Below are 17,249 nucleotides of genomic sequence, written 5' to 3'. Positions count from 1 at the left end.
TCCTCACTTATTTTTCTGTTACACAATGGTATCTATGAATACAAACAGTTCTAACTGAAATTGGTGGCTGTGTCTATGACTGCCTTCAAGTGGAAGCTGGTCTCCTGCAATTCTGCAGCTATGGGAAAGGCTGCACAATCCATCCCTTCCAAAACAAGTTTGTTTGTCCCCGTGGAATTTACCTCAGGAGACCAGAGCCACAGGTTGAAGATACTGTCTTGGTAGCACATTTGTAACTCCCTCCTGTAGCCCCCAGTCTATTCCCACTCCCACATTGATCAGGCGCCAGGAGGAGGAGAATGGCAACTCCTCAGGCCATGTCCTCCTCCTCTGCCATCTGCGACTTGCGCCTGTTGGTTTGAACACGGGAAAGTACAATGTATAAAAAGAGTGAGAACTTGGTTATTTCATATAACTCACAGTATAACTTGAATAGTTCCTAGCACCATTCCTATTATAGAAATGAACAGTCCAAATTGTGGCCAAAACCTGGGTATTCTGTTCTGCTTAAATATAAGCAAATATTTAATTATTTTCTTCTCAGAAATAGCTCTGAAGTGACTCTCCTAATATAACTTCCAGCTGCTGAATGCTCTTCTGACATTGGTGCTCCACTTCTTCACATTCATCTGCAACAAAACCAGAAGAAATTAACATCTATCTGCATGCACAGAAACTTCCTTAGGCAAAGTACACAACCTACAGCCAGTTTTTTAATCTCCAGCCAATTTACAGAATTCAATAAAATGTCTACATTAATAAATAAAATACATCAATATAAATAAGACTAAACTGTATTAGCATCTCAGTACTGCTACCCCCCCCCAAAAAATTTTTTTAACAATATTATTTAAGTGTGAGGATCAGGCAATGACAAAGCTAAAGAAACCTGGTTTGGATATTTGTCTACCCTAGTCATCTTTTCCTGGCTAATCTTCAACAGGCCTTTGCTATCTTTCATCCTTATGAAAGAGTTCATACACACATGAATAACTAAGAGCAGAGAAGCAAGAACATATCTGTAGTACAACTGATCATTATATCTTGAAACAAACATGACCCTAAAATAACCAAGAGAGCAGTCTACAAATCTAGGATATCTACTACAGGTTGCTTCAGGATTGGTATAGATCACATAGCTCCGATCCATCTGACCCAAAAGCTGATGATATTCTCATACTTCAGTCTTGAAGCAAAGGAACTCTGAGTCTGCTTCCAAGACCCTACCTAAGAGTCTGTTTAGTATTCAAGCCCATTTCCATGTGTTAGTAAGTATAGGTCTCATGGTCTCTTTCTCTCTGCTGGTACTGTCACCTCTTCAAATTACAGAATTATAATCTAAAGGAAAATTGGTTCTTGCCTTTGTTTCTGGAATACCATAGATCAGTCCAGACAAGTGGGGTTTTGCATCCCTACAAGCAGATGGAGGCAGAGAACAAAATCCTTTCTGACACTGCTACATAAGCTAGAGTGCCACCTGCAGTCCCTCGGTATTGACCTGTACCCAAGCCAAGATGTAGACAAATCCAAAAGCTAACTTAACTTCCTTCTCTATGTGAGCAGGGGAATAAAGGTTGAGCCCTTCAACAAGAGCCCTTATGTCCACAGCAGGGATCGAAACCCCTGAAACTTCTCTATGATACACACACCTATAGCAGAGATATCAGTCTTTCATCAATAGGGTGGTGCTCTGCACTAATGTGTGATATTCCAGGAAATAAATTAGCAAGAAAGAACCAATTTTCTTTTCCTATTCATACTCCAGATCAGTCCAAACCAGTGGGATGTAACAAAGCTCCCCTAAGCTGGACAGGAACCTGAAAGACCAATTCGCAACATACGCTCTCCATCTGGTACCCAAGCATCTATTTGGTAATACCTGGGGAAAGTGTGAAGCGACAACAAAGTTGTCACATGGCAGATTTCCTGTGGAGAAACCAACTGACACTCCACCCCAAAAAAACTGCCTGCATTCTGGCTCATTCAGGAAGTGCCCTTCCCTTTGAAATATTAACCGAAAACTATGACCTCTTTCAGCCACCGTGCAACTGTAACTTTTGAAGCCTTGCACCCCTTTTTTGTTCCACTGACGAGCACAAAAAGGTGATGAGACTTTCAAAATCCATTGGAAAACTTCAGACACCGAAGTAAACACCGATGGCCATATAACAAATGCAGGTCTTAGGGTCAGCCACATCCAGATGCCAGAATGTAGGAAGTTCAAAGGATGACTCAGAATGACGAAAAACGACCTTCAACTAAAATGATGAAACAGTCTTCCAGGAAACCCCATTCTCTGAAATTTGAAGAAATGGTTCCCTACACAACAAAACCTGAAGTTCTGAAATTTGCCTAGCCGAACAAATAGCCACTAGAAAACACCACATTCGGAGAAAGATCCTTCAGGAATATCCCCCTTAATGGTTCAAAAGGTGAACTACAGAGCCTGAAGCACCAAATTGGGGGTCTAAGAGGGTATACCCTCCTAAAAGGTCATCATAAATGCTTAATGCCCATCAGAAAACCACATCGGCCAAAGAAACTCCAAGCACCTTACCCTGACAAAAACAGTCTGATTGCCACCAGAATATGAAGAGAGTTATGCACCAACCCTCTCACAAGTCCTTTCCACAGAAAGGCTCAATTTTGAGGACCAACACCTGCATCGGGTCAAGTCCTTCTTCAACACACCATACTTTACACACCTTCCATACCCCGACATAAGCCAAGGCAGTCAATGGTCATCTGGCCTGAAGTAAGGCAGCAATGACTGCTTCTGAGTACTCCTTCAATCGCAACCATCTCCTATCAAAGGCCAAGTCACGAGACAAAAGCGATCTGAAAAGATTGGAACCTGTCAGAGCAGCCATTGAAGATGACCTAACCTCAGAGGACTGTTGACTGCAATATTTACCCAGACTGTTGATGTGGCCACTCCAGCAGCATTAGAATATAACTGAACTCACACCTGCAACAGAAGAACCAACATGTATATGCCTTCCAAGCTACCTTCTTGAATGCTCGCCTTGACATTTCTTCTTGTCGCCATGAGATCCCCAAGGAACTCCCCATCTAGCCTGAATTAGCTCCATTACTTCTGGTAATAATTCTCATTTTCTCGAGTCTAACTGCTGCCGGCTGAGATGGTCTGCTTGCACATTGTCCACCTCGATTACATGGGATGCTGCCAGTACTGCCAAGTGCATTTCTGCTCAAGCAAACATGTGTTGCTGCATTATCCGATGAAACTCAAACCACATAATTGAAAGACCATAATTCTTGAATGGATGACCACCGACCAGTCAGGCTGGAGTCTGTTACCACTACCCAATCCGGGATCCCCAACACCCCTTCTCGCTGTAAATTGGCCCAAGAAAGCCAGCATAAAGGCAAGGACTCTGAGGAATTTCAGCTCCTGTCACCACTTCAAGGGATTGCCAGAGGGTGAATTCCAGCAAGACAAAGCAACCTTCAGGAGAAACCATATATGTATGACTGCCCATGGAACTAAATCTAGTACAAAGCCATAGTGCCCAAGACTTGTAAATAACCCCACACTTTGGATACCAAAGCCACAATAGACGATGGAGCTGAGCCTGTAATTTCATCACCCTCTCTGCCACGAGGAACACTCTTCCCAACCTGGTATTGAACCTTGCTCCTAGATACTCCAGGAATTGGAAGGGCATAAGGCTGCTCTATGCTAGGTTCATCACCCAGACTAAAGACAACAACGTCTGCATCACCTGCTGCAAAGACTGATGCCTTCTGACTTTGCCTTGAGGAGCTGTACCAAGAACCTTTCTCTTTGCAGTGCTGCGGTTTGAGAAGTAGTCGCCAACTGGAATGGAGGAACCCCTGGAACTAAAAAATGCCACAACCACAGAAGCTTCTGATATCCTGGCCTGATGAATATATGCCAGAAACTTCCCTTCGTGAACCACTTCTTTTATTGATTTTAATGTTTCCATGCAAAAACGAGATATTCAGCTTCATTAATCATCTTCAGATCCAAAGTGTGCTGGATAGTGTTTTCTTTCTTTGACACTCCAAAATAGATTGAATATCAACCTTTCCCCCAATCCTCTGGAGGCACAGGCATTCTCGTCTCCAACCGCTGTAATGCTTCTAACATGATGCGCATGACATCTCTCTTTGCTCGAGACATGCAAGGGGAACTCCTGAGACTTCTTGGACCGGACGAGCAAAACCTAAGGTGAAGCTGCCTCTTATCACATCCATTGTTCCAAAGACCTTGCTCTATTCCTCGTAACAACTTCCCTTTTTATTTATTTTTTATTTTGTTTTAAAAGAGTGGATCAGCCTCACTTCATTGTGAGGCCTTGCTGTGTCCGGCTCGTTAACTGGAGCTATCCTGGGTGGAATTACGCAGACCCCAAAAAGACTGCTGCCCCTTGATACTTGCTTCTGAGATGAGAAATCCCCTGTGCTGGAGCAATATGCTCTCTTCGGCTAATCTTCAGGCAACTTTAACCCTTTGGACCTCCCCACAAAGCTTAGGAGTGATTCTAGCACATAGCCGCACACTAATCTCCCCTTAAAGAGGAGATCTGTGATATGGGACTTGGACCAGATATCCATTGACCAATTGCATAGCCAGAGAAAAATGTTTAGCCGATACCACCAATACCATAATTCCAGCTGACATCCAAAACAGATCATAGGATGCGTACACCATATAAGCCATGGCTGCCTCCAAGCATGCCATTTGTTTAGTGGAGGCTGAGGAAACCTGTCCTTTTGCCTGCAAGCTCCTGACCCTCCGCAGCCAGACCTGCTTCCCCAAGGTCAAAACTCGAAAATCCTTTTGACATGGATCTCCAACTTTCAATCCTGAGCCACCTCCAGCATGGCCAAATGCTCTGCCCAGGTGGTTTTCTTTTTAACTGCAGAGGCCGAAGTATCAGCCTTCAGCAGGTGATAGAGCTTAGCCATAGTTCTCCCCACCTTCAGTCCGGCTTGTGGAGTATCCCACTCCCAGAGAACCAATTTCTTTACTGTTATATTAAATGGAAAGCCTTTGGATGGTCCCTGCAGGCCTTCCCTAGCTTCATGGTTGAACCCCAGCTGAGAAATTTCAACTCCCAACTGTTCCAGCACATGTGGGATCAAAGGCCACACTCATCCTTTCTGAACAACCTGATCACCTTAACCTTGGTCGCCTCCAAAGTGCTCCCTCCAGGGCCAGTATATCTGGACTCCCAAACTCCTCACAGAGATCCACGTCATCAGTGTCATCGCTCCAATGAACTTGAAGGTCTAGCAAATGGAAACGAGCACTTGACCTTCCCTGTGTCTCTCGCTTGCTCACATTAGCCTGTCACTGGAGCCCCAGTGGAGGAGCGCGCTTGCCTTTTTTTCCCCTTTCTGGCTAAATAAACTTTATGCCTTAAGAGGATAAAGTCCGAGGAACTTCCTGCCGATCTGCTGGAATCTTCCCTCATGGGCTCCCCAGCCTTATCACTGCCTCTCTGGGTCCGCAGGGAAATCATACTCAACTGGCGATAAAGGGGGTGGAGAATCTTTCCATTTCCACTATTCTGCCTTTTGATTGCCTTGCGGTGACAAAAAATGGCTGCCATTCCTGCGTTTCTCAGTCGAGCTCTATCGCCTTCCACAGCGGATAGGATAACAGTTTTATGCTGCGCTGCCTAAATGTCTGCCCCCAAGCTTCTCCTCCTGAGGCACTTTAGACATGTACACTGCTCTCTGCAGCTCTTGCTGTGTCCCACAAATATTGTACATAGCCCTTGTCTCCCCCCATGTATTGTACATAGCCCTTGTCTCCCCCCATGTATGTTCAGCATAGTCATTTAAACCTCCTTCTCCCTCCGTTCTTAGCTCCCATTCCTCCCCCTCCCCTTTATCCCCCCTCTCCCTAGTTTCTTTTACATATTATCTCCCCCCCAGTTCTAAATCTGTTTTATTGTAAAGCCTTTATTCTGTTTTATTGTAAAGCCTTTATGCTGCATTTTTATTTCATGGAAACCAATGTGAAGTTATTAACGAATGTCGGTATACAAAAACCGTCAAATAAATAAATAAATAATGCGCAAACCCGCCGGAACATGCGCTCAAATTTAGGTGCTTTCTTTTCTCCCCACTGGCCTTGCAGCACTTGCCGTGGCCTGTGGACGCCGCCATTAAACGCGCACTTCGCGCTCGACTAAGCCAGACATGCCTCACACTCGATGGGAAGCTGCCTGCCAACAGTCCACACTGAAGCTCCTCCCCCTCAACCTAGGCTTCCAGTGGGCCATGACCATTCGTTCTCCTTCTCCTCTCATGGCTATCTCATAGTCATCATCTTACCCGCACTACCTTTTTTTTTTTTTTTTTTAAGAAGACAGGCTTGTGAAAATACCCCCAGAAAAAAGAAAAGGGAAATCTTTCCCGATGCTGATTTAGACTCCAGAAGTCCAGTGAGAGCAGTCCAAGGTGAAGGAGGGAGCCAGAACCACTGGCTTTCAGTCCCCTGGATGACTTCAGGCTGAGCTAAATGAGGGATACCAACTCCCTGCTCGCCCTGCTCCACCTAAGGGATGGCCAACAAAGTTGCCTAACACCTCAATGAGCACAATCCTATATTTTCTTTTTTTTTAATTCTCCAGACTGTAGGATTTGCTCCATTACCATCTGCTGGAGATAGAGAAATACTAAGGGACTTCAGGTTGCACTCTAGGTTATGTAGCAGCATCAGGAAAGATTTTGTTCTCTGCTTCCATCTGCTGGTAGGGATGCAAAACCCCTCTTGTCTGACATGAACAGGAATGTACTGATGCTTTTTAAAGCACTTATAAGGTGACTCAGAATATTATGCCAAGAAAAGTTCTGTATATATGTTCTGATGGGCTCTCAGTAGCCCCTTTACTTCTAAAGTCTCATTGTAGTGGGCAAACAATTCTGAACTTGCTCACTGTCAGCATTGGACATTGTGCCCAGTAAATCCAGCCTTCAAGAGGAATAAATGCTACATACTTTGGTTCAAACTGACCATACAATGTAGGGCTCGTGAGAACAAGTATCTGTTTTTACCTTCCATGAGCTCTGCCAGGAAAGGAATGGATTCTGGTAGCAGGATCATGTAGTTCTCCCTCAGTTTCCCTGCCAGTTCGGTTAAAGCAATTAAAGCAGCAAAACGAACCTAACGAATGAATTAAAAAAAAAATTATGTTAGAATCTATGGTTTAAAAATAGACAAACTACAGCGGTAGTAAAAACACTTCTTGCAGACACACTATTATTTTTTTTTAAGTTTATATCTTGTTAGACATAAGAGCAACTCCTAAAGACAAATTTAAAATAATTAATTCTTGCAAACTGTTCCATATCTAGTAGATTCTAAACAAGGACAAAAGCATGTCAATGACATGTACTCTACTCTGTGTTGATCATATTGTCCCATTTTACACTTTTATTTTATTTTATTTTTTTAAAGGAAGTTTAATCTTCCTGCTTTGTTAATTTTATTTATTGAAAGTACATTATGTTGATGGGTTTTATATATTTAAGTATTGTCATGTCAGTTTTTATATACATTAGGTATTGTATGTGTTTTATATTTTGTATCCGTCTTAGACCTCTTGGGAAAGGCAAACCGTTGAATCTAAGAATACATACCGAATTACCAGGTCTGTTACATCATCATTATGTTCCAAAATAGGCCAGGGCGCAGAGTACTGACCCCACCTTCCCTCCCAAATTCTACATCTTTTCAATTTCAGCCAAAAGGCTAAGAAGGGATTGTCCTCGGCTCATGGCTCAACCCCCATGTTCAATTCTATACTTGATCTTAGACAAAAGGAGTCAGAGGAGAGATTGGGAAAATCAATTTTTCATATCGTCCTACAGCTCTGCTTTGACAAAAATCATGAAAGTTTTGTTTTAACCAATGATCCTGGTGTTAGGTCAGGTTTCCCTTTGAAGTCTATTCAAGAGGGAACCTCAGGACTTGGGTGTTAAGGGTCTGCCATTATGAGCATGAAACCAACTTCTTCCCACTTATGGATTAAGCAGATTTCAACACTTACAGGAAATGCAAAAGACCTAATTATAATTTATAAAGATTAAAAAAACCCCAAACAAAAAAAACCCCATAAGCATCAAGCACATCTCTTGAAAAAAAAACAACCCCAAAAACAAGCAGGCAAAAGAAATATATCTAAAGCGTAAAACACTAAAAGAAATAATACATTCTTAAAAACTGCTTTCCCTGGCCCACAACAGGGGAATCTTTACCAATTACCTCACACCTCCATATGTCAAAGGGGACAGGGGGAGGAAGTACTTGACCCAAATCTATATTAAATAGGGCCACCTGCGTCTGATTCCAATTCAATGACTCTGCACATGACTTAATTTACGCAAAAGATTTCTCCAACAGGTTCAGGATGAAAGTATAAATCTTTAGTAAGCCAAGACTAAAATATTTTCTTCTAAAAATCATTATGCTATCATAAGGGTTAAAAACTAACCAACCACTCAAAGCTGCAGAGAATGGTAGGAGAAAGATACAAAGTTCAGACAGACTAGTGCCGATTCAAACAAATGCAAAAGACTGGGTTCAGCGTGTGATTCTCGCACCCGGTGTTAATCAGGGATTTATGAATTTTTCCTAACTGGAATATTTTGCCCCCGTGTTTTCACTTAGTCCAATATTGCACATGTACCCTCCAGAATCAATTCTGCATAACCATGACGAAATTTTATCCTAAGTACAATGCATTCTGAACACCTCCTCAACTACAGCTTTGTAAGCAGGTGGCTAGAGAACTTATACTGCTAGTTCTGAATACATTTAAAGCCCACAAACAAAGATGTCTGATCAGCTGTTAATGATGCAGAAAAAGTATTGCATCTTTGTAGACCCTCAATTGCCCAAGAAGTGCCATAAAACCTCTCTGCTATGTACATCATGTTATGCATATCAGACTACAATGGCAAATACGGGTGTAAGACCCATCTGTTCCGCCTCATTTACTTCCTGAGGCAAAGCCACAGACTCCACTTGGTCTCTGGTTTTCCCTCTATAGTTATCCCATGCCTTTTCATTTAGCTTGGCAATTTCCTCCTCCTCTTTCAAGCTTTCATCTCAGTTGGAGATGGCTTCCATTACGCTTTGATGTCTTGTCTTCATTTGCAACTATCCAGAGTTTTTTAAAATTCTATTTTATTTATTTATTAACGAGTTTTATATATTGTCATTCGAAATTGTCAAAATAACGCCATCATAACGGTTTAATTTTGTATCCTTCTTCCAATTCAGTCACTACAGTGACAGTTGTCAGCTAGAGGCTAAATATAAGAGCTCCTTTTCGAACCCTGCAACTATTGGCCCTACATCTGGACCCTAGGTGTCATGATTCTGCAATGATGTCTTGCTCCCTCTAGGGTCTGCAAACGCTGCTTCTGCAGCATTCTCAGTTCTGGCTGGCCAGGGAAATGAAAGAGCTGACCCAGAAATTAAACCCAGGTCCTCCATATGGTAGTTTACAGCACTACCTTCGAGCCAACAGGCTAGCCCTTATCCCACGTCTTCTTAAATTATGCTACTTTTATTGCATCTATCACCTTTCCTGGACATCCATCATTCAATTGTAGGCCCTACCTCGGGACAATTAGGTGTTGCCACTGTGCAATAACGTCTTGCTCCCCCCAAAGGGGATGCAAATGCTGCATCTGTAACAATCTCAGCCTCAGCTGGCTGGGGGAATGAAAGAACTAACCCAGTGTGCCACCTGCGATCCTCCAGTATATTGAATAACAAAGCAGAAATTATGGAATGGAAGTAGGGCAATCAATGACTAGATCAAGATTAATAAAACTATATACAGGAAAAAGTATCACGGAGAGAAAAAAAAAAAGGATATCTTCAGAGTCTCCTAAACCTTGCAAAGAAAGAAATACAAGCAGCCAATAAGCGGACTCTCCGGAACGAGTATCTGGGCGGGCGTCTGGACTGATCCTTGGTACTACAGGAATGGAAATTAGCAGGTAAGAACCAATTTTCCTTTCCCTGTACGTACCAGGATCAGTCCAGACTGCTGGGATGTACCCAAGCTGCCCTAAATGGGGTGGGATCCGGAGAGTCCCACCCGCAGCACACTGCTGCCGAAGGATTCTACGTTCGGAGCCCTAACATCCAAACGATAATGCTTAGCAAAAGTGTGCAAAGATTTCCAAGTTGCCGCTCTGCAAATCTCCTGCGGCAAAACACATTGGCTCTCAGCCCATGAAGCCACCTGAGAGCAAAGCGAATGAGCCTTCAGACTATCAGGAACTGGTCTGCTATGACAAACGTATGCCGAAGCGATGATTTCCTTCAATCATCGCGCAATGGTAGCCTTAGAAGCCTTACAGCCCTTCTTAGGACCGCTCCATAAGACAAAAAAGGTGGTCTGAGAGATGAAAGGCATTAGTCACCTCCAAGTATTGCAGGAGCACCCGGTGTACATCAAGCCTCCGTAAGTGCCTAGTCTGAGGAGAAGACCGATCTAAATCCGGAAACGCCTGCAGCTCTATTGACTGGTTGACATGAAACGCGGAAACCACCTTTGGCAGAAATGAGGGAACTGTCCGCAGCGAAATCCCTGAATCCGAGATGCGCAAGAATGGTTCACGGCAGGACAAGGCCTGAATTTCCGATATACGCCTAGCGGAACAGATCGTCACGAGGAATACCGTCTTGAGGGTTAAATCCTTCAAGGTGGCACACTTAAGAGGTTCAAAAGGAGGGTCACAGAGACCACGAAGAACCAAATTCAAACTCCACGATGGATTGCTCGAATTGGTGGATTCAAATGTTTGGCCCCCTTCAAAAAACGAGCCACATCTGGATGTGCTGCAAGAGACGTAACATCAACCGTACCACGCAAACAGCCCAGCTACCTGAATGTGGAGTGAACTGGAAGCGAGTCCCTTCTTTAAACCTTCCTGCAAGAATGCCAAAATGTTAACTACAGTGGCTCGGCACTGAGACACGTTCAATCCGCTACACCAAGTATCGAAGACTTTCCATACTCGAACATAAGTAAGAGAGGTAGAGGTTTTTCTCGAGCTGAGTAGAGTGGTAATAACCGCCTCCGGGTAACCCTTCTTTCTCAGCTGTCGCCTCTCATAAGCCAAGCCGCTAGACAAAAGCGAGCCGCCAGATCGAAAAATACTGGACCCTATCGAAGCAGGTTGGGAAGATGGCCGAGATGTAAGGGGCCGTCGACCGCTAGGTTGATGAGGTCTGCAAACCACAGTCTCCGTGGCCACTCCGGAGCCACGAGAATCACGGGATCCCTGTGGGACTCTATCCATCGCAAGACTTTTCCCACTAGAGGCCACAGAGCAAACACATAGAGGAGGACCAGGGCATCTACCCCTTCCACCCCGTGCTCCCTCCGTCGACTGAAAAAACAAACCGCCTTTGCATTTATACGTGTGGTTATCAGGTCTAGCCGGGGCGTCCCCCACCGACGAGTGAGGAGTCTCATTGCCTCCCTGGACAGCTCCCACTCTCCGGGGTCGAGCTGCTGGCGACTGAGAAAGTCTGCTTGAATGTTGTCCACTCCGGCTATGTGAGATGCCGCTAAACGAAGCAGATGACTTTCTGCCCAGACCATCAACTTGTCTGCCTCTGTGGCGACCGGACGACTCTTCGTACTGCCTTGCCTGTTGATGTACACCGTCGTCGCATTGTCGGAGAGAACTCTTACTGACCGATGATGAACCAGTGGGAGAAAACTGCATAACGCCAGATGAACTGCCCTTGTCTCCAAGTGATTGATGGACCACTTGGACTGCTGTGGTGTCCACTGTCCCTGAGCCGATTGTGACTGGCAGACTGCTCCCGAGCCGAAAAGACTGGATTTTCAAGGTCCATTCCCTTCTGTAAGTGATCGGGGACTAACCACCATTCGAGACTGGACCGGGCTGGCTCCATGAGGGGCAGAGGCAGATGGAACTCCTCGGACTCAGGGTCCCAATGGGAAAGCAACGCTCTCTGTAAAGGTCGCAGATGTGCAAAGGTCCAGGGGACCACCTCTAGAGTAGATGCCATAGAACCAAGAACTTGCAAATAGTCCCACACCGTGGGTAATGGGAGATCCATAAGGCGGCACACTTGAGACATCAACTTGAGCATCTTGTCCTGTGGGAGAAAAACTTTGCCCACAGCCGTGTTGAAACGTGCGCCCAGGAACTGCAAGCCCTGGGACGGCACCAAATGACTCTTGTCGAAGTTGACTACCCAACCGAGGGCATGAAGACTATGTAAAACTGCCTGAACCATCACTTTGCATAGAGTTTCCGACTTTGCCCGGATGAGCCAATCGTCCAAATAGGGATGAACCAGAATCTCTTCTAGTCTGAGGGCTGCTGCCACCACCACCATGGTAAACACTTGAGGAGCCGTCGCTAGACCAAATGGGAGAACTCGAAACTGATAATGTTCACCCAAGACCATGAACCGGAGAAATCTCTGGTGACTCTCCTGGATTCCTGTATGTAGATAAGCTTCGGTCAGGTCCAAAGAGGCCAAAAATTCGCCTTTGTGGACGGCTGCAATGACTGACCTCAATGTCTCCATGCGAAAACGAGGAACCCGAAGCGTCCTGTTAACCATCTTTAAGTCTAGTATCGGACGGAAGGACCCTTCCTTCTTGGGAACCACGAAGTAGATGGAGTATTGACCTGTCCGATACTCGGACACTGGGACCTGAACAATCGCCCCTAGGTCCTTCAACCGGTTCAAAGTCTGGAGTATCAACTGTTGCTTTAGATGGGACCCACAAGGGGACACCAAGAAAAGGTCCCGCAACGGGCGAGCAAAATCCAAAGCGTAACCGTGTTCTAGGATATTTAGAACCCACTGATCCGAAGTGATTTTGACCCACTCCTCGTGAAACAGAGAGAGACATCCTCCGATCTCTGGAACCGAGGAACGGGCCGGCGCACCTTCATTGAGGAGACTGGGAAGTAGCGAAGGTTTGGGAGTTTCCTGTACAGAGAAGCCGTCTCCCATGAAAGGAATGAGCCCAAACCTGGGACTGCGAAGGCTGTTGTCACGGAGCAAAAGCCGGGGTCCTACCCGTCCGGAAACGTCGTTGACCCCGAACACGTCCCCTAAACGCCCCAAAATTGTGAGAAGAACGAGGCTTGTCCTCTGGAAGTTTGTAAACCTTATTATCCCCCAAGTCTTTGATGAGATGTTCCAGCTCCTCACCAAATAACAAGTTTCCTTTAAATGGAAAGGAGCCCAGTCGTGACTTTGACATAGCATCAGCCGCCCAGTGGCAGAGCCAAAGAAGCCTTCTAGCCGAAACTGCAGAGGCCATCGTGCGAGAGGAGGTACGTAGGAGATCATATAAAGCATCAGCCGTATAGGCCACTGCTGATTCCAAACGATTCGCCTGTTCCAGCTCTGCCGAGGGAAGATCCAGAGAGGTGAGCAACTGCTGCATCCACCGAAGGGTAGCCCTCTGCATGAGACTACTGCACACTGCTGCCCTAACACCTAGAGCTGAAACCTCAAAAATCCATTTGAGAAGAACCTCGAGCTTCCTATCCTGGAGGTCCTTCAGAGCAGTGCCTCCCATCACCGGAATGGTTGTGTGCTTGGCGATCGCAGAGATGGCAGAGTCCACCTGAGGGATCTTTAGCAACTCTAAGGAATCCTGCGGGAGCGGGTAGAGCTTTTTCATGGCCCTACTAACCTTCAGGCTGGCCTCTGGCACATCCCATTCCCGAGTAAGTAGCTGTTGAAGCTTCAGATGAAATGGAAAGGCCTTAGGTGGAACCCTGCAAGAACCGGATCCCCTGGGGAAGGATCCACCACTGGCTGCGGTACCGGAATAGCAAACAGAATGTTGGGAATTATTAGAAAGGGAATGGTGAATAAAACGGAAAATGTCATAATGCCTCTGTATCGCTCCATGGTGAGACCGCACCTTGAATACTGTGTACAATTCTGGTCGCCGCATCTCAAAAAAGATATAATTGCGATGGAGAAGGTATAGAGAAGGGCTACCAAAATGATAAGGGGAATGGAACAGCTCCCCTATGAGGAAAGACTAAAGAGGTTAGGACTTTTCAGCGTGGAGAAGAGACGGCTGAGGGGGGATATGATAGAGGTCTACAAAATCATGAGAGGTCTAGAACGGGTAGATGTGAATTGCCTATTTACTCTTTCAGATAATAGAAAGACTAGGGGGCACTCCATGAAGTTAGCATGGGGCACATTTAAAACTAATCGGAGAAAGTTCTTTTTCACTCAACGCACAATTAAACTCTGGAATTTGTTGCCAGAGGATGTGGTTAGTGCAGTTAGTATAGCTGTGTTTAAAAAAGGATTGGATAAGTTCTTGGAGGAGAAGTCCATTACCTGCTATTAAGTTCACCTAGAGAATAGCCACTGCCATTAGCAACGGTAACATGGAATAGACTTAGTTTTTGGGTACTTGCCAGGTTCTTATGGCCTGGATTGGTCACTGTTGGAAACAGGATGCTGGGCTTGATGGACCCTTGGTCTGACCCAGTATGGCATATTCTTATGTTCTTAGTTCTTCCAGAACATAAGGTATGAGTGGGTCCAATTCTTCTCTGCGAAATAACCGGAGCACTTGATGGTCATTCTCTTCTACAAGAGCGGCATCCTCGACCTCATGGCTGCCATGTCCCCTGTGTCCACCGTGGGAGGGTCTTGAGGAGCAGGATCCTGAGAGATAGTTGGTGGGGGGAACGGGACCGGAGCTAGACAGGGTACAGGCCCTTCTGCAGATCTAGGTACCTTAGCTGGTGGTGGTTGTTGACCCTTGAAATCCACCTCTGCCTCTAAATATGCTTTATGCAATAATAAAATAAATTGTGAGGAAAAGGGATGCTGGTGCTTTAAGACCCCCCCCCCCAAGGTAAGGCAGGAGGCAGGGCTGTCGATTCTTGCAAAATCGGGCGCTTGGGACTCAAATTAGGAGGGGAAGTGGCAGGGGAAGATCCCCTCCCCCCAGAGGCTGAGCATCATCGGCGCTGGATAAATTCAAAATGGCCACCATTCCCGCGCTAAGCGGGGACGGGGCAGACTGATGCAGGGGAGCCACGTGAGTTCTGCCGGAGCTGCGCGCACACGGCAGAGACTGTTTTCTGCCTGAAACAGGCAGATTGGAAGTCCCTTTGCCCCTGGGGAGGCACCAAAAACAGAGGCTATCCCTGGAAAGCCGCGCTACTGGCTCCCCACACGACGAACACCTGGACCCCCGCGGCATGACAGAGAGAGAGAGAGAGACAAAATCGCAAAGGTTTGAAAACTCTGAAAACAATTATCCCCTGTGCCGGCAATGAGAGAGGAACAGGCCTTGCTTGTTAATCTTTCTTATTTAACTTTGTTTTTTTTTTTTTTTTACAAACAAAATGGAGCCACTGCTTTAAGGGAATGTACCTCCCTGGAATGCCTCTGTAATCTATCTCCCATCAGAGGAATTAATCGTCTCTGGAATGAGGGGGGAGGGACCGGCTCACCGGTAAATCCCGCCTACCCGGGAATTAACAAAGGTCCTCCGGGTAACAAGGCTTGCAGACACAGGGATTAGAAATCTGTCATAGAATTTTTTTTTTACTCACAAAAGGTTGATCTAGTCAATGTTCAGCAGGGATTAATAGATCCCTTTACTGAAATAGAGATAAAACACTCAGCTGTAGAGAGGATCAGGACTGCAGGGTATGTCTTCCTTCACCTGCTGGAGTCAGAGAAATACTGGAGGATCGCAGGTGGCACACTGGATTATCATAGGGTGCCTTGAACTTTTTTCTCTGACTCCACCTGCTGGAAGGGAGACACAACCCAACAGTCTGGACTGATCCTGGTACGTACAGGGAAAACATGTTAAATAAAATAAATAGATAGATACATTTATTTGTGAGAATCACCTTCATATAATAGTGACTTCAGATGTCAAACACAGCTCTCAGTGGAAAATGCTGTTTGCTTGAAGACTTCATTTCAAACTTTCAAAATGAATGAATAAACAAGGAGCTACCCCTGAGGAAGGGACCAAGAATTCCCAAAAAAAGGCCATTATGTTCTGTGACTCTTTATGTTGTTTTGAGTGTGCAGTATTTGCTCCATTCAGTAAAATATATGATAACAGACATCAGATTGATAAATATTTGCTAACTGATGTCAGATTTACAACAAAAGCATACGCTGAACACCGAAATGTTCATTTTTTAATTGCATTTAATATAAAAAATTTAAAAATGCAGGGTCAGTCGGAAGGGAACGTGATGATGATATCTAACACTGTCTTATGTATAGACAGTTATTGAATATGAGAAAAATCTGCTCCTCTGTTAATGTTTTTTCCAAAAAACTTTTCAAGCTGGTTCAAAAAAACATTTCTACAATTGCTTACAGATAATTTTAAAATGTTGTATATAATATCTTAAGAAGCTAGTTTGCCGTGTATTTTTATAATTCACTAAGTGATCCTTGCCTGTTTTGAGATTTTTCGCTTAGTTGATGGATTTTATCTAGTATAGTGCCTAAACTTTGCAGACCCTCTGAAGAGGCCTCTTAAGTCTTGAAAGCTCAGGTACTACACATTTTTTGCTATTTCTTTACAAGGTGTCAACGACTTACAAAGGCTACAGTTTTGTCCAGGACCAATACAGCTACTAGAATTCTCTCTCCCATTAATAAGAGATTTGCTTTCTAACCTATATCACATTCAGCCACTAACTTCAGGTTAACTTGTACCATGGTTAAACCACTAAGTATCTATGCTGTAATGCTACATGGTTTGATACTATGACATCTGTTGTAAAAAAAAAAAAAAAAAAAAAAAGAAGAAAAAAAAAAAAAAGAGAGAATTTTACTGTTTGTAAGAGAACATGTCATGGCAACTATCATTATAAACATGCAATGAAACATTCTCCAGGAGAACCTTTCTGCCTAAGGAATTCTAGCTTGCAATTAGAGGATGTAGGTTCACTGGGATCCAAAACTGTTGCTATCCCACTGACAGTAATAATGAGTTTCCAACCTTGGGTGAAGCGTGCCTCATCTTCAGCAGAATCTGGTAATTCAGTGGTTTCCAAAGGGAGTCGTCAGCCATGGCCACAGAAAACTGAGCTATGCAGGGGATCAGGTGCCCTGTCACCCTCTCCTGGAACTTCTCATCTCCTCCAAGCAGGTTTTCCAGCTGGAAAATGGTGATATATTCCAGAAATCAGAAACCTTGATATGAGAC

The 17,249-nt window shown here is 44.8% G+C and overlaps 1 protein-coding gene across 6 annotated transcripts in view; it reads right to left on the bottom strand.

The window, feature by feature from the left end:
• Window positions 1–537: 537 nt before the first annotated feature.
• The window catches only part of HEATR1 (HEAT repeat containing 1), a 317,329-nt gene continuing 300,617 nt past the window's right edge, over window positions 538–17,249 (bottom strand). For all 6 annotated transcript variants that reach the window (XM_029593810.1, XM_029593813.1, XM_029593812.1 and 3 more), the window contains 3 exons: window positions 17,043–17,201; window positions 7,057–7,165; window positions 538–629 (listed from right to left, as the gene is read on the bottom strand). In XM_029593810.1, coding sequence (XP_029449670.1) covers window positions 541–629; window positions 7,057–7,165; window positions 17,043–17,201 — 357 coding nt within the window. In that variant the 3' untranslated portion in view covers window positions 538–540. The remainder of the gene's footprint in view (window positions 630–7,056; window positions 7,166–17,042; window positions 17,202–17,249) is intronic.

This window comes from Rhinatrema bivittatum, chromosome 3, assembly GCF_901001135.1.
Source record: "Rhinatrema bivittatum chromosome 3, aRhiBiv1.1, whole genome shotgun sequence".
Classification (NCBI taxonomy): Eukaryota; Metazoa; Chordata; class Amphibia; order Gymnophiona; family Rhinatrematidae; genus Rhinatrema; species Rhinatrema bivittatum.
This window is presented reverse-complemented; position numbering and strand designations above follow the sequence as displayed.